The 23,609-nt window shown below is 36.1% G+C and overlaps 1 protein-coding gene across 2 annotated transcripts in view; it reads left to right on the top strand.

Annotated features, from left to right (window-relative positions):
- TTC27 (tetratricopeptide repeat domain 27) overlaps positions 1 to 23,609 on the top strand; it is a 130,709-nt gene that overhangs the window by 76,065 nt on the left and 31,035 nt on the right. For both annotated transcript variants that reach the window (XM_087777218.1, XM_087777219.1), the window contains 2 exons: positions 19,161 to 19,256; positions 21,415 to 21,537. In XM_087777218.1, the coding sequence (XP_087633344.1) occupies positions 19,161 to 19,256; positions 21,415 to 21,537 (219 nt within the window). The remainder of the gene's footprint in view (positions 1 to 19,160; positions 19,257 to 21,414; positions 21,538 to 23,609) is intronic.

The raw sequence follows: 23,609 nt of genomic DNA, 5'->3' as shown, positions 1-23,609 counted from the left end.
GAACACATGTTCCAAGAAGTGCTTAAAAAGAGGAGAAACGCCAGGTGTCTTATAAAACCTTTCCTTAATGAATTCTACGCAAGATCACAAGGTCTCCAGAACCCTAGAAATAAACCTTATTACTTCAGAATGCAGTCACAAGAGAGAGTGACCTCTTGGTGATAGTTAAGATTTCAGTCTCAAGACACACATTTTCAGAACGTATTTCATTTTGCTTCAGCAGATGACAGATTTGACAGAAGATGTTACATGACACAAGTGATTCTGGGGATACACTGAACTCATTAGCACACTTCAAAATAATTAATGTAGTGGTGCTTGGCTCCCTCTGTTTTTCTTCCACTGTGCAATTATGGTTTTTGTTGGGGGAAAAAAAAAATTAAAAAAATCAGAGATCCAGTCTACCAAGAGTTATTCAGGAATAACTGAAGTGTTTTTGTACCACTGGCGAAAAAGAGAATATTGAATAGTATAATTTTCCAGGTAATGATTTCTGTAGAAGTTTTCTACTGCACTGTTGTATTTGCCAGTTTGGATCAGCACTATTAGGTGGTGTGGGGAAAAGAATGAAACCATTCTTTCTGTGCTGAAGTTTCTTCATGTTTTTTCAGCTAGTACTTTTGAAGTACAAACCTTTTTGCTCATTTGAGAGTTATGCTCAATACCTGAGCTGTTCCACTTCTAGTCTCAATGTACTTTCTAAAAGCAGCCAAAAATACTAAGCCTCCCATTTTTTCCAAATGTTTCCCATTGAATCTTAGCTCTGAAGGCATTTACCCTTCTCCCTTTAGAGTCTCTTCACTCAGTGTCCTGACAATTCGAATGATGGTATTAGGAGTCATAATGTCAGATAGGAGAATCCTTAAGTCATATGGAACAATAATATTACATTTTTTTTTATAGACAAAGTGATGACAGCGAGTTGCAAAGAAAAATACGAATAACAACAGATTCCAGGACACAACATTCACATCTTTCTGCCTAAGCTTTGCAGTGGAAGGCATAAGTATTATAAGCTCAACTTCAACAAACTAAACAATTAAAATAATTAAGTTCCACATGTAATCAGACAAGATGTGAGGCATGGAGGACACATTATTCCCACCTATTGCTAAATTGAATAGATGAAGCTTTACAGCCGTTGCTAAATTTGAATAGATGAATCCTTACAGCTGTATGTCATAAATACAATTGCAAATCTGGAGATAGGTATCCCGAGGTGCGCTAACAAACCATGTTCTGAAATAGCCCAGTACTGGTAGACAGATTTTCTCGAGTTGCATTGTCCAATGCATGTGCCACGTACTACAAACCAGATTCTCCCTTATCTGTTAAGGCAGTTCTCTGATCCTCCTATATTGTAATTAAACTCTAACTTAACAGTGATAGCTTTTCTTCTTTTTATTTCTTTCTCCATCCTTGTCCTTACTTCCCCCTTTAGTGAAAAACAGAAAGCAAAGCTGATGCAAGAAGTCTTTGGATCTGTTTTTCCGCGTTGACTGCAGTTGTGCTTCCCCCAGAGCAAGCTGATTTGGGAACTATAAAAGCAGTGTAACCACAACAGCTTGGAACTTAATGCAGGCTTACTATTTTGAAGTGTGTGCAGTTCCTCTGCGGGTTTTGCACCCTGTGCGAAGTGTTTTATAACTGCTGTTCACCAATGGCAGTATCAAAGCTAGCTAACTAGCTACAAACAGGGGACTTGCATCTATACAAGATGCAGTTGTCCTCCATGGGTGAGTCTCCACACATATGATTGCATGAGACACGTGTCTACTGGTTTAGGGCAGAGGTATGCAGCTATATTGAGCTGTGACAAAAATGTAAAGTCATCTGATAGGAAAGGGGGAACCTTCAATGCAAATCTCCTTAGGAGAGGGACTACAACTCCCTCTCCTGTTTCTGACTCATATAAAGATGCAGATTAAAGCTAAAGTCAGACAGATATGTTTGGCATTTGAGACTGCAGAGAAAGAGAGGGACTACGATGCTGCACTGCAAACAAATAAGCTGCAAGCATACCAAAAAGGGGGCAAGATGCGTGTGTAGAAATGGGGACGTTCTTTCCCCAAACACCAAATGATCTAGGCTGTATTTGGACTAGTTTTAAATGTAGCGCCGTCATGGTGAATTGATGGATCATATCAGTATTCTTGCTTTTGCAACGGAAAATGAATGGTCTGATTTTAAATCCATCCTTCACAAGTAAGCTTGTAAATCTAGCTTCTTCTGGAGACTTTAGGGGAAGTTCTGCTTACACCTTTTGATACATCATAAAAATGAATAACATAATTGACAGGTGAAACAGCTTCTTTGAAAACAAAAACATTCAAGAAAGTATACTTGCTTGATAAGGATAATGTAGTAACTATAAAATTATATTTCATATAAGTAATATTAAAATAAATAATAAATGTAAATGGCATAAAGATTAAAAAAAATATACGTAGTACTTTTCTGAAGATTTTGTGTCCTCTATAAGTGGATTTCCTGAGGCTGAAGTCATTAACAGGCTGTAACATTGAAACCCATATCCTAAGCACTGGCGCTCAGTAACTTTGGGCTCAATATTTGTCCAGAACAGTAAGCTCATAATTTTGAAAGTCAGTAATGCTGTTGTGCTATTAGAGGCCTCATTTGTTTTACCATGCTTCTTTAGGTGGTAGTGTTTGGCTACAACAGAACATTCCAAACGGCAATTACATGGGAGATGCTCTAAATTGCCTGGCATACTGCTTGGCTCTCAGTTTCAAACGAAAAGGAAATATTACGTCAGACATTCATTAATCCAGTTATCTTCTACTCGTGACCTTGACCTCTTTTGTGCTAATTTTGATATTGAAATGCTTTGTATTTCATTTGGGATTGTTGGACTCATTTCCTCTTGGGTGCTTTCCTTCCCCACCCAGCTGCAAAAGCCCTATTATAAAGAAATGGAAGCTTTTTTTAGTAAAATGACACTGACAACCTAAGTGAATATTTGTTTCTTAGTTGGCTAGTATTGTTTTCAAAGTGAAACACACACTTGCAGGGCCTGATACAACAAACAAAAATATTCACTTAAAAATCTACTACATGACTCATTTTAGAAAAAATACAGACATGCACAGTTCCAGCACCCTAATCAGTAACTTCTGCCCCAGCATACTTCCCTTTACAACTGTCAACATCTTCTTGCATCTTAAAAGTTCACCTGGAGTTATGCAAAAACTGAGTCTTATTGATAGTCCAGTACTTCAGGTTCTTTTGCATAGATGCCTTACAAATTTTTGGCATTCCTTCTTTCCTGCCATCAAAGTGAGTGTATGGGTGAAACCAGTACCTTAGATTCAAGAAGCTGCCTCTTCCTGAATAATTTTGGAATTTGAACTCGTTACTATGTGGATAATTTTGGATGATGATCTTGTAGGGGCTACTTCAGGACTAAGTTTAAAGTGAAGAATTAATTTGTTTGCCTGGGGACAAGGTAGTAATGGAATGGGGAAGAATGAATTACCAGAATATTACAAAGAAAAAGGTCTGGGAAATATATAAACAGTAGCTTTCCAGTTTTCCACCATGTCAAGTAGAAAAAAGAAACAGCTTTAACAGGTACACCAGAGAATTAGACTGAAAAACCTCATAGATAAAAGGCCTACTGAAGGTAGGCAGTAAAACAAGTGTAATTTTTCTAAATGCTTACTTTCTGAAATAAGGTTAACAAGAAGTGATAAATCTATTTTTTATAGAGTAGGAACTGTAGAATAATTGTTTAAAATTGGTAATTTAGCTGAATTGTTTAATGCTGAATACTTAAAAATGTTAATATCTTTATACATTCAATATCTCTATCAATGATGCAGTCACTACCTGAACAACAACAAAGTTTAAAAGTCCAACTGATAACACAGTTATGACGTAAGTTAGGGTAGAGGAAAAACTGGTACATCCAATTAATGTATGGGTATTTTATTACAAAATTTATTGAACCTACACTTACAATCAGTAATCTAAATTAATATACCAGCAGGACATGTTTTGATGCTGAGGTTTAAAGACAATTGGATGTATGATCTGGTGAAAGTCATTGGCGAAGTACCTGGAATGAGAGTATGTTGAAGTGGTAAACCGGCTTTCAACAGCTGTCACGCAGGTGCGAAGGCATGTTTTCTTTCATAGCTCAGTACCTAGTTCATTCAGAGTTGAGAAACTCCTTGGGAGCTGATAAGACAAGAAGGCATGTTTTTCTTGTTTGCACTGTAAAATTAGGCCTGAAACACTGAGATCTACTAATTTTAATGTCTTGTAAAACAGTGTAATCAGAACCTAGATGTTTCTAAGATATCTATAAGAAAGGAGCAAATTGTAAATGCGAAACACATTTTGGTAGCTGTCTTTCTGATTACAAGGCCTATAATTTTATTTAATAGATATAATAATGTACATTTGCTTTATTTGCTAATCGCACTTCCATTTCCATCTAGAAAAGTCTTCAAACAATGGCAAGTTAACTTCTTTATTTAGGATGTGAGAAATGCCATTCATCATTCTCCAACACTTAAATTTAAAAAAAACAGGAATTTTATGTTAAAAATACAGTTGTCTTAAACACATTTACATTGGATCCTCCTGGTTTAAAAAAAAAAAGCTAGAAATAAGGCTACATATAATTGAAGGACAGTCTGATTCTCATCACTGATGAAAATTAAACTTTTAAAGGAAAAGAAGTCACAAATGCAAAAAAAAAAAAAAACAAAACCAAACCAACGAACAAAAAACCACACACCAAAATGATCTGCTGACTGAAATAATACTGATGTTTATTAATTCAAATGGCATCAATTTATGTCAGTTCTCTGTGGCTCAGATATCTTTATCTTCAATGACACAAAACTGTATGTATATTTCGGTTGATTAGGGCAGTAGTCTATTAAAAATATGGAAACTGTTTGCTCCATAAAATGGCTTTTTAAGATCCAAATTAAGACAAACAATGAATTTTGCATTCTTTTCAGATTTTAATAGTTTTCAAGAACAATAAAAATATATGCAGAGCAAGTATAAAATGCCCTGATGATGATAGTTTTGCAGTTATAATTCAGTAGTGGTGATCAGTTTATTACAGATAAGAAATTAAATCAGTTAGTTAAATAAAACAAATCGGTTCTCTTTATCCTCCCACAGTTTTGTCTGAGGAATATACCCCCAGTCTTCCCCTGCAAAGCCAGCCAAATCAATGAGTTTTTCGGCATGACGAGGAGGCGCTAAGCATGTAGGTTATTGTAGTTCAAGAAATTCCAGGGCCACGGTGAACTGTCCCTGAAAATGTAGAGGATTAATTCAGTCTTGAAAGACTAATTTATAGTCACGCGTGTAGTAGATAGGGCCTTCTTATTTACTGAAATGAAGCTAAGATGTACAAAAACAATTGTTGGGAAATAAGTACAATAACAGTGAGACAAATGTTACTGATAGAAGTGTTTGTGTGTTTTTTAATATTTTGAAAGTGATCCAGCATTGTTCTGAAAAATTCTTCCATTAGAAGGTATTTTAGTGCTGCTTTAACCACTGCAGAAAATGAGAGACTAGAGACTGGTTTTAGTTTTAAAAGTATTTAAAGTGAAAGAATATGGAAATAGTGGTGCTCTAATACTTGCAAAAGTTGGAATAGGTAATAAGACAAAGCCAACTTAGTAAATCCCAATAATTAGTGGTCCTTGCTTTCGTCCTTATATACTCACTGAATAAGGAAAGAATAAACAGTCTGTCAGGAAGGCTTTTCTTTTCTCCTGATACAAAAAAACCCACTTTACTTCCTCAGGTCAGCATACAAGCGGTGATTTTAAGAGAAGCCAGTGCATTTATTGTCAAAGGAGATTTTCAGTGGGAAATCTGATAAAAGCTGAAAAGAATTACTCTCAAATTTTAAATAGGGGCAAGAAAGCGGTCGTATAGCCAAGTCAGGGTACAGTTTGAGAACGTTACGTTGGAAGCATTTTACTTTTATTATGTAAGTCAACACCAGGGATAATCAAGGAGAATGGTTTAAGCAATTTGTTTTTTTGAACACCAGATAAGAGTAAGATTTCAGCAGATCAGTTTCTGCAACAAAACTGATGAAGTGTAAGCTATGGAGATTTGTAATCATTGACCTAGAGAGTATGGATTCACGGAAAGTGGGGTGAAGGGATTTGTAAAAAATGTCATTAAACTGGTGACAAAGCTTTGTGAGATAAATTTAGAAATAGTGAAGAAAAATAATGCTTGTGGAAAAGATAAAATAGAAAAGAATGGACTATTGTGTGATTAATGAGGGAAAATGTTATTTTTCCTTTTTTAGATTAAATGATTGTATGTTCATGCTTTGAAATTAGTTTGCAACTGTGATGGGAGTGAGAACTGCTGTTTCTGATAGATGTTTCTACCAAAAGAATTTCCGTCATGCCAAGGGCCTAGCTTTCCAGTAAGTTACAGGGAGAGCTGGGTTATTAAAAAAAATATTTAATATGGTAACTGTACGTGGTTTCTAAATGTTCAGAGATAGGAAATTTTGGGAATCTGGCATGTAAAGAATCAGTTGATTGGAAACTATTGTACTGGAGACAAACTTTCAATAGTGTGGGCTGGATGTAGCTTCTAACCAGAGAACTGTTTGCTGGCCTAACTCAACTCATTTAGTTCCTGTTCCAGTTATAGTTATGAATTGAGGAATATATTTGGCTTCTGAACTTTCCAAACTGATTTAAGGACCATTGATTCAAATAATCATTTGGATCAGTGTATGGAGAGTTCTATGATGATATGATATTGGCTCTATTCAGTATTTCCATTTGCTTTTGCAGTTACTCAGTTTCTTCACAGTATTGCTGTCTGTCTGAATATTGTAAATTATAGGACTGTGGTTTTGTGATAAGACTTGGGCGTTTTGACAGATGTGGAGATGTTTTTGTAAGCGATACAACCTACCATGTCTGAACTAGATTTTAAAGGGCATAAATAATATTGTTTGTAGCTATTACGCACATTGCTGTGCTATACCTGCCCATTTTTCCAGATGCAGATCTGTGCAAACATTGAAGTTGCCTAGAAATAGAAACATGCAGTAAATGATTCTACCACAGAACGCTTCATCTCATGCTTGATTCCATTTTCCCCTGTGTACAATGCGTGCAAACAAAGGTCATTAATAATCTTGCAAGTTCAGAAACTTAGAAGTTATAAAATGCTAAATTATAGTGCAATCTTAAGTTATTTCAGGAGCTGTCAAGCTGCACCTTGCCAGGACAATTCCTCTGGTCTGAAATCTGCCTTCTTCCCTCTGGTTCTCCATTAAAGGTGCAGACTGAGGGTTGGATGAGCGGCCAGACGCCCAGCACACTCCTGGGCTCGCTTTCTTCTCTCCCCTGGCAAAAATGGCAGCAGGAAGTAGGTGGTGGCAGCTGCTGGTGGAGGAGTCAATTTGTCCTTCAGTCTTCTCCCTGTGGCCCAGGTTAGAGTATCTCAAGTAAAAGGGTGCAGCTGAAAGCCAAGTGCATCTGTTCCTCTGGCAGCAGTGCGCTACCTCCTCCTGAAGATCTGCAAGAAAATTGCTGCCAGTGCAAGACTGGTACCACTAGAACTTGCAGTTGATTGTCCTCGGTTAAGTAATTGAAGGCTATTAACCGATGAAAGGGTGTACGTGTTACACTGTCATTTTGTTTCTACAGCCCATGGTTTTGTTAGGCAAGGTTTCAAGGTTTTTAGTGTCTGGAGTCCATGTTTAGTTGTAGTTGCTCTTCTGTGAAGTAGCAAAAAATCTGTTGTCCAGTCTCTGTCCATCAACCTGTTTGGTGCGAGTGACCAGCACAGACCATAAAACTCTGTCTAGCTGAATGAAAATTTTATTTTGGTTTGGATTCTTAATTGGTCATATAGCAGACAGCCTGTGCCCAACGCTGCTATATGATTGTGGAAAGAAATGTATTTTTGTGGATTCCTCCTTTTTGATAAAGAAGAACTAAGTCTTCAGGGGCGCTTGATGTGCTTCTATTTGAATATGTCGTACAATCAGGCATGGAATATTTAATGCAATCAGAGTGTTTTCATTTTTACTGGAAATCGAACTGATTTCAAGCCAGTTGTTGCTGAAGATGCTTATTTTCCTCTTTGGTGAGCAGATCAATCATTAACAGAGAATGATAGGGGGTTGGTTTGTTTTTCCCTGATGTATAGAGAGCTTTCCAGGAACATGTGAAGAACTGGATTGGATATTTTTCAAGAAAATACATATATTGAAAACAGACTTCTTTATATGTGATTGCCTTTCTTTGGGATAGCTAAAGTTTAAACACTTTGCCTGTGTGTCATATTTCTAATGTACTTACCATCGTATACTCTATGGTTGCTGGGTCAGGCTCAGCTACTGGAAGAATGTGTATTTCCTGCCAAGTAATTTTTCAACAGAGACTACTGGGTATCAGTCAAGGTTTCACTGTATAGGGAAGCTATTCTTAGGAAAAAGATTTATTTTTTTTTTTTTTTTCCTCCTTTGTAAGAAGGGAAAACAACGGGTGTCCCAAGACGTTATCTGAGACATTCTCATCAAATTCAGGACAAAAGAGACTGAACTTGTCTGTCTTTTCTCTTCATAGTCCTGTCCCCTTCACCAAATAACTAAAGATGTTGAGATTTGCAACTGAATAAGAATAGTTGAAAAACAGATTTCAGCAAAGAGCACTTTGCTAGTATAAAAAAAAAAAAAAAAGTTGGCTATTTCTAACACTGCAAAAAGAGCTGTTAGCAATTAGAGCAGCTGAATGTCTGTGGTTTCAGGTTATGGATACCTAGATAAGACTAGACAATATTTTATTCTTCCTTACAGGCATCTGAGGACATCTGAGTAACATTAAAGAATTATGCTTGGTATGATTGCCAGTGAAAAACTGCACTGAGTTACCTGAATACATTGCATTTTGTTTTGTGTTGTGTTTTTTCCTTGACATTTCAATTTGTGCAACAGAATACCATCCAGCCTCTACCTTGGGTAGCAGGAAGCTGACAATGTTTACATGCTTGCAACTAATAACATGGTCTTAAGAACTTTTCCTCTGAAATTCTTTGTTTTATTTTAAGTATTTGTTGTTTATGTTCTTCAGAAATTACTATCTATTTCCTAAGTTCTAGTTATTTTTTTGTCATTTATAAATGTTTATTTTGAATATTTATCTGTAGTATGTTTACTTATAATGTTTTGTGATAAAGCTTGAATGGGGTTTTTTCTGCTACTTACAGACAACTTGTCTTTTTTTTTTTATTGCTTTTATATATATACAATTTACCGTAAGCAAAATGCAAATATGTGGTATATGGTAGGTAAACTCAAGTCTTCCAGCAACAGAAAAAGTACAGGATGTTTCCAATAAATTATTATTCTTGAGCAAGGTGTTCCAGTTGGAATACGGAATAGATTAAATGGCTCATAAAGCGGCATGTATGTTGGAGTATCATACCTAAACTAACAATTAAATACTGCTTATAAAAGTTGTTAAACTAAAGGGTTCAGCTTGACTATCCCCTTCTGTTTGTGGCTTTTCTGAGTAAGAACTACATCTCTCGAAGTATATACCTGTTATGTATTACGAAACACAAATGTTTGATGTAATTTATTCTATATAACACTTCATTGTAATGCCTGACGGGGGTGGGGAGGAAACATCACAGTACACCAGAATAGACGGTTTCTGGCATGAGATCAGTCAGATCTTTATTAAAGGTTACAAGCAAGTTCCTCCTTTGCTGAAAAATGGACACAACTGTTGTTAAAAAAAATCATTTGCTTGTGCTTTTAAAGTTAATAACAGCCTTAAATGTATCAAACTTGAAACTTTTTAGAAATTTTTCTAGGCATAATCTGTCTTAGAGAGAGTACTGCGTTATTCTCGGGTTGATGTCAGGCATAGACAATGAAATTAAGCCTGTGTGCAAATGCCAGAGATGGCTGTCCTGAAAAAGCCTCTACTGGCATTCTTCTCAGCTCAGAAACTTTAAACTTTTAAGTATTTGCTGAGGGATAGCTGATGCCAAGTTTCTTCAGCTGTTTAAGGGGAGAAGGAAATAGGAGATAGCAGAGGAGAAGCCATAAAACAAACATTGCATGCTCAATACTATGAGTACTTGTGCTCTTGAGAGATGGAGCATCTTAACTGAAGAATCCATCAAAATAAGCTACTAGAAAAATACTGTGGGGTGGATAGTGCTGAATCCAGTACAAGAAGGCCTCTTTTCTTTAAAGATCAAGGAGACTTGATTGGACTTATGTTCAGTCTAGGGTGGGAAGAAAAAAAAGGCAAAGTAGTAGTTGGTGAATTAGTCTGCTGTTTAAAAAGGGATTACGCTAATTTGAAAGAATATGCATAGAAAATTCTTGGTTTCATTTCAATTAAAGGAAATCAGCCTTTTTTCTTCTGTGTGTAAAGCTAAAGCTGCTAGAAACTGGGGCCATTTTCTTGTGACTTTTTTAAAAAAGCAAATAACCTCAGATGCTGAACATTGTGATTTATTTCAATGTAGTGATTACATACAATCGAGAATATTTTACCAAAACGTTGGGCAAAGTAGTTAAAACACTGCTTTCAATGCAAACAGACTTAGCTTTGAAAACTTGCAGCCTGAAGCCTTCTCCTTGAATGTTTCAGTTAATTTTGTTTCAAGTGCTGCTTGTTTTTGTAGTTGTAGAGCTGTATTGCCTTGTTAGTAGTTTCTCTCTGTGAAGCATCCTGACATCTTTGCAGCTCCTGTGTTCCAGGTGCCCCGTAACCATTCATTTGCAATGCAAAGCAGGCAGTCAGTGCTATACAACATTTTAAAGTTAGCTTTAACAAATTTTAAACCAGCTGTTAGTTCCTAGGGAGCAGTGTGAATCCTAGTCCTCTAGGTGGTTTAAATATACACACCATTAGAGGTCAATCCTATCAAGCAATAATTTCATTGGAAGAATGACTGAAAGGGTGAGCTTGCAAGGTGAGCAAAAATGAAAGTCTTCAAGGCTATAAGATTTTAATGAAACCAAGACTTATATTTGAATGAGGCGCAAAAAGAGGGTAAGATTTTTGCCCTTCTAAGTGTTGAACATCTGCAGAGTTCTCACAGAACATTTTCGTCCTCCTGAGAATGTGAATAATGTAAAATCTCCAGTAAAGAGTGTTCTTCATCTTAGCATCTTTGCACAATGTAAGAAATAGTCTTTTTGAGTTTCCATGAATCACAAATCATAATTTATAATAGTGCTCGCTGTAATAAATTTTCCTCAAGTATTTAATGTCATAATTCCCCTTTGAAAATTAGATAAATGAGGGGGAGGGTTTCTTCCTTGCTTAATAGCTTTTGTTTTGTGTTTGGATGCTTTAGTTCTTGACTATTCAGTGATTTTCATCATTTAACAGAAATACATCATCTGTGAGCTTTTTAAAAAGATAGCTCATTATTTCCTTTAAGTCATTTTAGTTTCCAAGCAACAAAGTCCTGTCTTAAATGTCAAAATGCTGTTCTGAATAATGGTTGAATGTAATAAGTCCAAATGTACTGGGTTTATGTCTTTTTAGCTAGCGATAAAATTGTCAGTCAATAAAGTAATCACTATTTGGTCATAATCTCCTTCATGAAGTTTAGACTAATCACAACTGTTCTCATTTTTTCCACATTATATCCATATTTATCAACCAGAAATTATGCTCTCCTGTTAAGCAAAACTTTACTGCATTGTTATATGAAAACTATTTTTATTGCTTCATAGTTTCTGGCATTGCTTCACTGGAAGATTAAGTATTTTGACCACTGATTTTAGAAGTCTGGGTATGTCTCAGTTTGTCCCAGTGGTCTTGGTTGCAGGAGCTCTTGGGTTGACAAAGAGCTGTTGAAACAAGTTTGTTGTTTGGATTGTAAACTGAATTTTTTGCTTTTTTTTAAAAAAGTAAGTTTATCAAAAGAGTGTAACTCACGATCTAATTACATACCCACAAGGTACTAAAATACTTATAGTACATTAGAAAAGCTTGGAATATCTGATCTAATTCACAGGAAAGAAAAATCAGAAAACTCTTAATTATTCTCTGTATTTAACTCTCTGTATTTGTCACCTGCTTTCTAATGTGTATACAGTTTCTGAATTTTAGACACTGATTATATATGTTTTCGTCAGGGGGAATGCAGCTTTTATTAGTAATTCTCTATTTATGTATTACTGAGTATACTATTGCAGAACAAGGCTGTGACAATTACTGTTATAATACTTCCCAAATTAACTAGCACTCTAGTTCTTTCTTGTGCAGCGTTTTTCAGGCTTTATTGTTAGAAAATGCAATTTGGCAGCGGACAGTTTAAAAAATAATAAAGCCACGTAAAGTTTTGAAGCTTCAAGAATTATGTAGGTTTTCTGTTATAAGTGTCCCCAAAAGGAAAGATTCTAAAGCATTTAGAATTAGGTCTTAAGTTGCATGAAAGTTTGAATAAATTTAACGATGAATCCCTGGAAGTTTTACAGAAGTCTGTAAATATGACAGGGTCCACAAGAGCTTCTTGTTGCATAAGCTTAAAAAAATGCCCACTTTTTGTTTCATAAATACTAAGCAGTAGAAACTATCTGTGTGACCGAGTTCTGTGGTAAGGAATCAAGGAGCTTTTTGATGATAAATTTTCCTGTTTATTCATACTTTGTAAAATAAGTTTATGAATAAAATAAGAACTTGGTAATTGTACAACCACAGAGTTACATGTGTAGTTGCTGTTACTTTCACAAAGCTTTCCTCTACTTTGTTCTTGAGTAAATAATATAGGTGAGCCTAGTTCAGTTTGGGCCATACACCGGCTAAATTCTTAGAAGCCATAGCAATAATGAGATGAGATAGCAGGATTGTTTTCCCTACAGATGCATTTTTATTTCTTACCCCCTTTGTCTCCAGACACCTTTTTTTCCCAGCAGCTGACCAGTTCCAACTGTGGCACCATCAGGCTCTTTGGTGCCTGACCCATAAGCCAAGACCCACCCAGGCAGTCCCAAAACTGGTGTCCATACTTTGGCACTTAAAAAGGTATATAGGTTGTATAAGTAAAGGCAGATGCCCAGAGTTGGCCATCTGTAAAACCTACATTATCTATTTAATTTTTAATCCAAGATTAATGTGCTAATTTGTTGTTTCAGTGGTGTACGTTTTTTTACAAGGCCTTCCTTCTCCCATTCTTTCTTGAGGATGTACTTAATTTTTGACATACTCCTAGTATACTTTTGTCAAATGGGGGGCTAGGATGGTAGGTGTTCAGTAAATACAATAATAGGTTTCACTGTTGTGCAGTTTGTCATTTTCATAAACTCAGCAAGCAGAGCAAAAACGGGGACATTTGTATCAGTTTTGACATCGACAGGAAAGCTTCCTGTTTATGGTATATGCTGGTAGGTACTTACCTTCTAAACCTAAATATGGGTCAAGGGTGGCCTAAGCAAGAGGCTGAAAAGCTGAGCAGATGGTGACCAAAAGAAGCAGAAGATGGATTAAATGAGTGGAGGGTTAATCTTCTATTTTTTTCCTGTAAAGGATAGAAGATGATGTTGGTGCTGGGGAGTAGCACTGGAAGCGGGACAAAGCAAGGGAATATATAGAGATGGATACAGAAATGGTGGTATTTTCATCATCTTCGAGTACATGAAAATTAATTTGCATCAAGTATCATTTGGCAAAGCTTCTGAGCAAACTATAACCAGCAGTCATAGGTGCAGATGCTGAAGCTTGGTGTTTTTATGATATGAAGGAGGAAAACATGAAGGAGGCTGCACAGTTTGCTAAAGATTTGTTGACTTCTGCTAAATAAACCTACCCATAGAGCTCATGGCTGGCAGGAGAATTACTGGAAGAAGCACGGAACTAAGGAAGCAGCTAGAATACAAGAGCAACAGAGTTGTGACATCAACTTGCTGATTATAAAACATACAGAGGTAATGGACAGAAATAGAAGGGCAAGGAAAATGGAAATAGGTAGTTAGGCAGCATGTGGAGAGGTCAGGCTGATGTATGGGATTTTCAGGAGTCTTCAGACTTGGGAGAAATTTAAGAAAAAGGACCCAAGAATCACAAGAACATCATGAAAATGTTGTGTGTCTGGAGTTTCCGTGTTAGGAAAGACTGAAAGGTACTTTTCCATTCATCCTCTTCTGTCTGCCTGGGGTTAAGGTACTGGTAGGGTGGTACGTGCTGGACCATGGTGATAATGGGAAAGCGGAATGTATGACAGTGTTTCCTTTGGCATAAATCAAGCTAAACCCATGTTAAATATGGTAAAAATCTAAGAAGTGGGACATCTTACAGTTGTTAGAGAAGGAGAGCAAAAGCAAGGCAAGATAATGCCACAGTCAACATGTTGGTCGGTGTTAGGTAACAGAGAAACATTGTGGTTTATGGCTGTTGGGAGCATTCATGTAGAAAGGACAGTCGCCACTGGAGTCCCAGAGGTGTTAACCAGGGATTGATTCTGGCAGACTGACAAGATCTCTAGACTGAGAAGCAGGAGCAGACGTCTAATCTTCCTGCCTACAAAATTCCTGCCTAATCTAAAAACACGTCTAATCTTCCTGCCTACAAAATCATAAATAAAGAGGAACATCAAGTGTACCAGGATAAATCAAAGGGTATGAGGGAATATAAGATGCTAGCAAGGGTACAGATTGTGGTACTGATAAGGGCGTAGCAAGTAATCAGGTACTAAAGGAGTAAAAACTAATGTTTTAAATAGGGTGTGGTCTGTGGGAAACAGCTGGATGCCTGGTTAACAGTGGGAGAAGACAAGAAAACAAAATAAACAAGCTGTGATTATTGATGCAGCCTGTGAAACAAGAAATAGGATGGAACAATTGTGACTGGAACACTAAAACTGGAAATGGTCTCGTCAGAAAAGACGGGTAAAGGGAAAAGTGGTGCAGTCACGTTGTGTATCACTGATATGAAAACCTGGGAAGAAGTGAGATGAAATAGCGTGGATAAAAGGCTGTCTATGGGTCAAGACTATTTTGAGGGAGATGTTTTAATGGGGCCAGCAGTGTTAGGTTTGGATATGGACAGGCCAGTCTTCAGTGTTATTGGGGAGACAGATCCAGATGGCATTAAATAGTTGCTGCACAAACAAAAGTGTGATGCTGTTTTCAATAAGCAATGAGTATCATGTTCTTTTAAAAGACACAGGTTTGGGGCTTTTTTTGTTTGGTTTTGGGGGAATTTTTTCCCTAAATAATCTTGGATCGGGAGATCCTTCAGATGGAATGGAAGGAAAAAATGTTTGCATATACAGTTTTACATAGTGGAGGGTATTTTTTTTGAGAAAGTAAGTAAACGATTTCATCTGGAATAAAGAGGTTAAGAATAGAAAGAAGGATGTGAAGGTCTGTCATTTATTTACCTCAGACACAAAAAGCTACCTGAAGATTATATTTTAACAAAAGGGACGAAACTTTGATGGAAGATTTAGAATCATAGAATATCTCAAGATGGGAGGGACCCATAAGGATCATCGAGTCCAACTCCCTGCTCCTCTCAGGAATACTCAAAACTACACCATATGACTAAGAACTCTGAGAAGCCTGGTGCCGTGATGACTTCCCTAGGGAGCCTGTTCCAGTGACTGACCACCCGCTCAATGAAGAATCTTTCCCTAATGGTTGGACTCAATGATCTTAAAGATCTTTTCCAACCTAAATGATTCTATGATTCTATAATTCCAATGTCCAATCTGAACTTCCCCTGACGCAGCTTTATGCCATTTCCTCGTGTCCTATCACTGGTCAGCAGAGGAAGGAGATCGGAGATCAGCACCTCCCCCTCCGCTGCCCAGACCAGTAAGTAGGTTGAGAAATCAAATAGCATTACATCGCAAGAAAATGACATCTCAGTGACCAGAAACGGTAAGGGTGTAGTAGTATTTCCAGAGATTGACTACAGAGATAAGGTCTGGCTAAAAAGAAAAAGCTATTAATTCTGTCCACCATAGAAGAAAAGGACAGTAAAAAATGTGGAGACGATAAAAAGATCGAAATTTAGGTAGGCTCAAAATTGAAGCTGATATTTTCTCATCATGACCATAGTGATGTTATACATATGTTGAACATAGAGGCAAAGCAAGGACATGCAATGGGAATGAATGTATGGAAATGATATCCAAGGTGGAAAAAATCCTTTACAAACTTCATGTACTCAACTCATGGATAATTACCAGCTGAGTTTGATTAGTAAAGTGATTAGACTGAGGTAAAGTGATAAAAGCTCTAATATGAGCATTTCAAATTAAGACAGTATACTTATCCCAAACATAGGCTACGTATTGTACTACTTAATCTCTTACCAAAGTTTTAAGTATGAGATGGGGAGAATGAATTGTAGTTTCTAGTGCTGTCTTTTCCTGCTTTCATGTGGCAATAGTGTAGGCTTTGCTTGTGATACAAAATTCTATTGAAATTATCTGGTTTTGTTGTTTCAGACTGGATTAGTGTATCTCTCTGTACTGTGGTTTTGACTTCAGAACTTGTTATCTGGGGCAGCTCAAGCCTTGGGGAAAGGACGTGTTACAGGGTGGGGGGTGATCTGTTAAGCTTAATGTTTTCAAATGTTGCATATGGAAAAACTCATGTATCATTCAGAGCTGTGAATTTTAGTTGGTTTCTGCTGTAGTTCTATTTAACAACTTTCAAGGCAGGAATTTGAGGCTCGGGTTAAACTAAGACACCAAGTCTTATGTCTTTTGACTGTGTTGCAAATATTCTATATTTACATAGTTTGGGGGGGGGGGGGGTCCCACGATATTTGTCTTGAAGAGATTAATGAGAAAGAATGCTCTTTTGGGAGTGCTGTCTTGCTCATTTTATTGATTTATTGTTCTGTGATTAGATATTAGCTGTGCAATAAGGTTAGGATTCCCATTTTCTCACCGCTATAAAACCCAAATTTTATTTCTTCAAGCATAATTCAGAAACATAGAATTCAGCAATTTTTGAGTAACTTATTTTCTATACTTCACTAGTAGGCAGAACTATCAGAGCTTATTTTTTCAACATATGAGAGTGTGCATAAACCATGGATTTTAATAACTTTAAAGTTCATTAGCATTTATGCTTTCTTAGGGAATGTGTAATATTCATATGTTCTACCTGAATTTTCAATTTTTCTTGGAACTCTGAGCAGAGTACAGTATTTGTTTTGTGAAGGGAGAGAATTCTACTTGCTAATAGTCATATTGTCCTACAACATGTCATTTACATTAGGCTTTTCTGCTTCAGAAGTGTAGAAAAAATACGGCCACAAATTTTCCAATAAAATATATTGCTTTTGAAAAATTGTTTTTCTTTGAATTCCAGTTTTTATTTTGGAACAATAGAAATTAAAAAAGAAAAAGCTAAAACAGGAACAAAACATTTTGATTGACTTAAAACATTTTCTGCCTTCCATCTCCCGTTCTCCTCAAAAGATTATTTTGCAGGACATATTTAGGATTTTCTGGCTTTGCTCAGGCTTAGAGCGATTATTATTTTTAAATTTTCCAACTGTAGTTTACTACTTTGTCTGGTCTTGTAAAATGATTACCCAAGGAACTGGACAATTTTTCAGTTTAATTCTTGTTGCAACAGAATATAGAAAAATGCAATTCTGCATAGCATTAGAACGTTTCAGCAGAACTAAAAGTGTGAAATATGACTTGTTATATAGTTTGTAGTCAAGTAAACTCTGTAATTAAGTGATATTACTTTAAAGGTTTTATTTGAATCTGACTCGTTTTGGATTGCTTGGAATTGTGTAAAGGAATGCAATTTTATTAGTCTGTCCCTTTCCTTGTTACAGATATACCTCAGCCATTTTCTTGGGGTAGGTTTCTGGATAATCTCTAGGAACAGGTCTCTGGAGATAATTTTATGAGCGAGAATGTGAATAACATTGAATATTTCAAATATTAGTATTTAAAATTAGGAGGTTAAGCGTGGATTTAAAGCCTAGATTATTGCTGTCTGTTGTGATTTTTTTTCTTATTAGTAGAATGAAGCCACCTAATAAAACCCATTAACATCAATAGCAGTTACAAGATGCGTAGCAGTTTAAATCATGTCACTGATTATTTTAATTTTACACAACTATTATTTGCATTATTGATATAGTTTGGGTAGCCAACAGTTGGATTTAGGATTGCTCCTTTCTCTCTCTTTCTATCCAGTTTTTCCTTTTGTTTGGGAATCTTTCCATTCATTGTCCATGCTGAGAAAGTTCTGAGAACCTGTCTAGCTCCTTCTATAAATCTTTGACTGACTTATACACAAGACTTGGATAGATGAATCATGTGAAAGCAAGTAATTTAATATTCCCTTATTTATATCTCTGGCCTTAAATTTGCTAGTTTAGTGATGACTGGCATTTGAAGAGTGTTTCTCCCTTATTTCTAACCAATTTTCTGGCTGTAGCTACCTTTTCATATTTTATTTTTCTTGCTATTGAATTTTGATTTAAGTAACTTCACAGTGGATTTTCAGAGAAAAAGTTAGTGCTGAAGCAGCTGCACTTTTGCTATGCAAAAGTTACCATTCTCTTTCAAAGGGTTTCAGAAGAAAACATGTCAACAATCCAAAGCTCCACCAAAAGAAAAAAAAAGCCTGAATTGAATTGTACTCCAAGTCACAATAATTTATTCTATATTAGAACTGTGTTTCCAAAAGCATGGTCCACTATAATATGTTTGTCGTTCTCTTTTTAATAAGAAATTTCATGCCTAAAGCACATCAATACTATCTTAGACAGGGAAAAACTAGCTATAGGATTGCAATGCACTAGGCAAGGTCACTTTAATATTTGACACAGTTTTACTCTGCAAGTATTTGTTTGGGATTGTAAATTTGATTCTTATTCCTGTTCCATGCACTTTGAAATTTGAATCTCTTCAAAGCTTTTCTATTTATTATTAGCTGTAATAAAGAGTTTTTATATAAATGTTTATTACATTTTCTTACATGGGGTAATAAAAAGACTTGTAGCATATTATGGTGTAAGCTTACTGGCATTTAGTGTTGTCTTTAATATCGTTTCTCCATTATGTCAAGAATGCCTAAAATCCTGAATGCTTTGAATTTATTTTTTTTAGGTTGATTAAGTCTAAGTAGATACTAAATCAGGATTACTTTGCATTTACAGGCACTTGCAGACCAATTTGAAGATGCAAATACATCGGTGTCTGAACGCATGAAAATTTTCTACTGTTGTCAGGTGCCTCCACATTGGGCCATACAGGTGTGAAGCAGTCCCATTGGAAGCTTTACTTAAAAGTCTGTGGTTGTTCTTATTTTTGATACTGCATGACTCCAAAGTCAAGCGAGTGTGATACCATCTTGAGTTGAAACACTGTAGAAATAAAGACATAACCTAACAACACACCAGGTTTTCCTGGAAAGAAATCAAGTTCTACAGTGTTTTGCTTTCAGATGTCTTGTTCTGTCATGCACAGAAATAGTTGCTTGTAGTGCAATTCTTCTTGACTTTCATTTTTCCTTCAGTAAAATTGGACCAAAACTTTCAAGCTTCCAACATATCTCCTGTAAAAATAATCTGGCCGCTGTCTTACTATTTATTAGTTTTACTTATGCTACTATTACTTGCATCTTTCTCATCTTTTAGTGATCACTCACTTTGGGTGGTTTTCAGGAAGTGGATCATGGTAATAACAGCCAAATTAGGAGTCAAAAGTACACCGAAGAACTGCTCGCGCTGAGAAAGTTTTTATTTGCGAGACATGCCCCTTTTTACTATTGCTGACACGATTTTTTTTCCAAAACTACACTGTTTATCTTTACGATAAACTCTTTCTAGAACAGAAACCTACACATTAGAGTCTTATCTGATGATGCTGTATTTAACAGACTTAAGAAAACTGCATCACATACCTCCAAAGATTTTTGTGTTGTTTACTTTTAATGGTGTTTTATTCCTTTTTGATTTGTAACCTCAGTGCATGTTGCTTTAACCAAGCATATCTTCTCCTAGCATCTCACATTATTCCACACAACCTTTCAACAGGCACTTGCAATAAAACTAGGAAATGTGGTTTTCATTTCCAGTTGTCAGAGTGGCACTTTTCAATCCAAGCCAATTTTCCAAGCCAAAGATAGAAATACTAAAATAAGGATTCATAATGGAAGATGGTTGCAGTCTTCTAGTCATAGTAATGAAGAGGCATTGCCTATATAAATTTTACCAAATTTGACTCCGAATAGATTTAATAAGACATAAATAAGATTTAGTTCCAGACACTGGCAAATGTAGATTGTTTCCTAAGCGATTAATATCAAGTTAACAAACAAGTACTTTGTTACAGATTTTCAGTTTGTTATGTATTTATGTCAAAGAACTGTAGTCAGTTCTTAATTTTTTGACTACCAGTCTATTCCCGTATGGTGACTCCTTGGATTTGTAACAGATACTGAATCCAAGCCTATAAAGAGAGGTCCATGACATCTGCAGAGAACTTCAGGGAATCCATTCCAGATCATCAAAACCACTGCAGAAGTTCACTGTATGGGATCTCATAGCATAATTAGGTGTCCTTATACAGAATGCTCCCATTTGTTTTTGCAAACCAAATTGTATATCTGTCACATGTAGTAAATAAGTTATCCTTTCATCAAAGATGAAAACCTATACGTGATTTTAATCTCCTCTTAAAAAATAAACAAAAGACAAAAGACAACTTTTCAAAGTCATGAAAACATACCTTGTTTATTTTTAAATTGAAAAGATTACTCATTTATTTTTATAAGTACACTGAAATAATAGCTGAATTTGAAATAACAAAGAGGCTGACTTATCTGTGAGGAAACCTCAACTAGGGAGTTGAACCTGAACTCAAATCCAATATTGATTTGACTAAAAACTAACACCCTTTGGCAGGGGCTGTTTGGAACAGTGATTTCTCATGAGTACCTAACAAAATTGTATCAGAGCCTTTCTCTCCATCTGTGTTACTATGATTACTCTGGCAAAGCATCGCTAGAAGAGGGTTTAATGCCCTCCTTCAGCCTCTGTTTCCCAGTCTTAGCATTCCCAACATCCTGCTGCAGCTGCTCTCCAGCCACATGGGCCATGCACCTCATTTAAGGGGTGGAAGTTCAGCTCTGTCAATTCATCCTTGCTGTGTCTGTTTCCATTTTTGCATTATATTATAAACTACTTCAAAGTAATTAAGCTACTGACATGAACAAAAGTCAAATCAAAACAATTATTGTTTTAGTTTTGAGGTATGTACATTGTTTGAGGCTCCAGCTTGAAGTTTCAAAAGAATAATTCCATATTCTCTGATTCTTTTTGATGTCAGAAGTGCCTCTAACATCTTTTAAAAATGTAAATAGTGTTTACTTACCTGTTTTCAGTTACCTGGAATTTCTTATCTTTCCAGCGTCAGCTTGCAAGCTTACTCTTTGAGCTGGGATGCACCAGCTCTGCCTTACAGATATTTGAGGAGCTGGAAATGTGGGAAGATGCGGTCATCTGCTATGAAAGAGCAGGACAGCATGGAAAGGTAAGAAAAATGTTTTTTACAGCTGAGATCCTGTCTTGAAATAGGATCTGAAGTATGAAAGACTGTCTGGCTTGAGCTGTCAGTTCACTAATGACACTCACTTCTACAGGGGTATCATGAGGAAAGTCTTTAGGAAAAATGGATATGTGACATATGAGTCTGTCATAACCTATGAATGCTAAAAAAAAAAAAAGATTTGGGGTAATGACCACATGAAATAGAATTTGGTAAATGAGAAATAACTTAGGAAGCATGAAGATTGTGATAGTGGTTCTTGAAAACGTGCAAGGAAAATTAACAACTGTGGATGCACAGCAAGGTGTAATGTGGGCATTTCAAGAAGGCTGTAGCAGTCATTCGTGATGGGGTCTTAGAGCTTTGTCTGGAGGGGATATTAGTTTTCCTTCACACTTGATTTCAAACTATTAACTGTAGTTTTTAAAAAAACTTTAAATAGAACATAGGTGCTTCATGTATTTAATTACCCAATGTTAACATATTCAAATTACAGAATCAAACATTTGAGACAAGAAGTGGCATAAGATTAAAAGGCTTTATTTTGTTAAGTCTGTGTTGATGTTTTCCTGAACTTCTCCATCATTTCTTTAACACTGCTTGCAGCTACATGTGATCAGCTCCAGACAAAGACAATTTAAAGCCATCACCTAATTCTATGTATCAGTGACAGGATTGTTTAAAAATGCTGGTAGCAGGCGGTAGCAGCCCTCCTATTGTTGATTATTTTGCTGTTACTATTAGAGCAATGGTAGGGAGATTTTAGAAAATGATACCTGGAAGCAATGCCTAGTTGTGTGTAACTTTAGCTGTGTTCTCTTCCTGGTGCAATCTCTCACACATAAAGACTGTAACAGGAACTTATGCTATCAAGCATTGTTTTCAGAATTTATATAGTTTTCAGAAATATTCACTTTCAGACAAAAACGTATTTTTTCTCTTCTTCACTGTTGTCTCCCTCTGTTTGGTATATGGTAGCATTAAATATATGAATGTATGTGTGCCTTTATGAAGACAAAATCACAAAGACTATGCTTAAACTAATTTGAGCTTACAAAATAGAGAGTTATAACTTCAATTAATAGACAAAATGCAGAATTTCTTATACTTACATGTTTTTTCTAATTATCGTGCACCAATGCCTAGATTTTGGTCATTATAAACTGGCAGATATGTTTTGCTGGCAAATTGTGTGTCACATTATGCATGCCCTGGGGATAGTATGCTAATATCCCAATCTTTTCAGTACAGTAGAGAAATAGAGGTCACTGTTTTCCATTTCCTGGAAATGCATTCTGTCCTACTTACATTCACAAACTGCCCTTAGGGAGTTACGAAAATGGCACTCAGAGAATAGGACAGGATATCTGACACAGGAAACTGCTTAGGAATGCTTTCAGAATGAAGGTTTGTGCTGTGCTTTGAAAACCAGAAAATGCTGTAGAAGTACTAAGTAACAGTAGTGCTGGGGAAAAAAGCTAGCTTCAGGTCAAAAAAGCCAGAAAATTAGAAACATTTAGCTGTATACCAAGGGGAGTGACTATTTGTGCTCCTTATCAGAAAGCTTTCGGAGCATGAACTGTTTGTATTTATCAGAAATGTTTTTATGGTTTTAATCGTGGTAGTTATTCTTTTAGAAATGCACAAGAATCTACTAGAGCAGTATGTGGTTCAGTGGATTTTCACATCATTAAAGAATTTAGCGTATATGCGCCCAAAAGAACGAACTCTATTAAATAAACTTCTGCATGTTTTTCACTCACAAATGCTTTTATATAGAAAACTTGAATTGAAATACCAAAAAATCTAATAGAACAGTCAGATATCAGCAATATCAATGCATTTGATGAGTACTTACACATCAAAGTAATATGTTCCTTCCTCCTACTTTTGAATTATGCACTGACAAAGAAACAGAACATGTAGATAAGGCTATGTGAAGCTCCACATTATGCACCTGGGAAATACATAATTCACTCAGTTATAACAGGGCCGTGTAGCAGTACAAATTTTGCAGAGTAAGATGTCACTAACATTTAGCAAACTTTTTTGTGGAT

Source organism: Nipponia nippon, unplaced genomic scaffold, assembly GCF_047370975.1.
Source record: "Nipponia nippon isolate SJK-2023a ecotype South Korea unplaced genomic scaffold, ASM4737097v1 scaffold_4, whole genome shotgun sequence".
NCBI lineage: Eukaryota > Metazoa > Chordata > Aves > Pelecaniformes > Threskiornithidae > Nipponia > Nipponia nippon.
The sequence above is the reverse complement of the archived record's forward strand: the minus strand, read 5'-3'. Positions and strand labels throughout refer to the sequence as shown.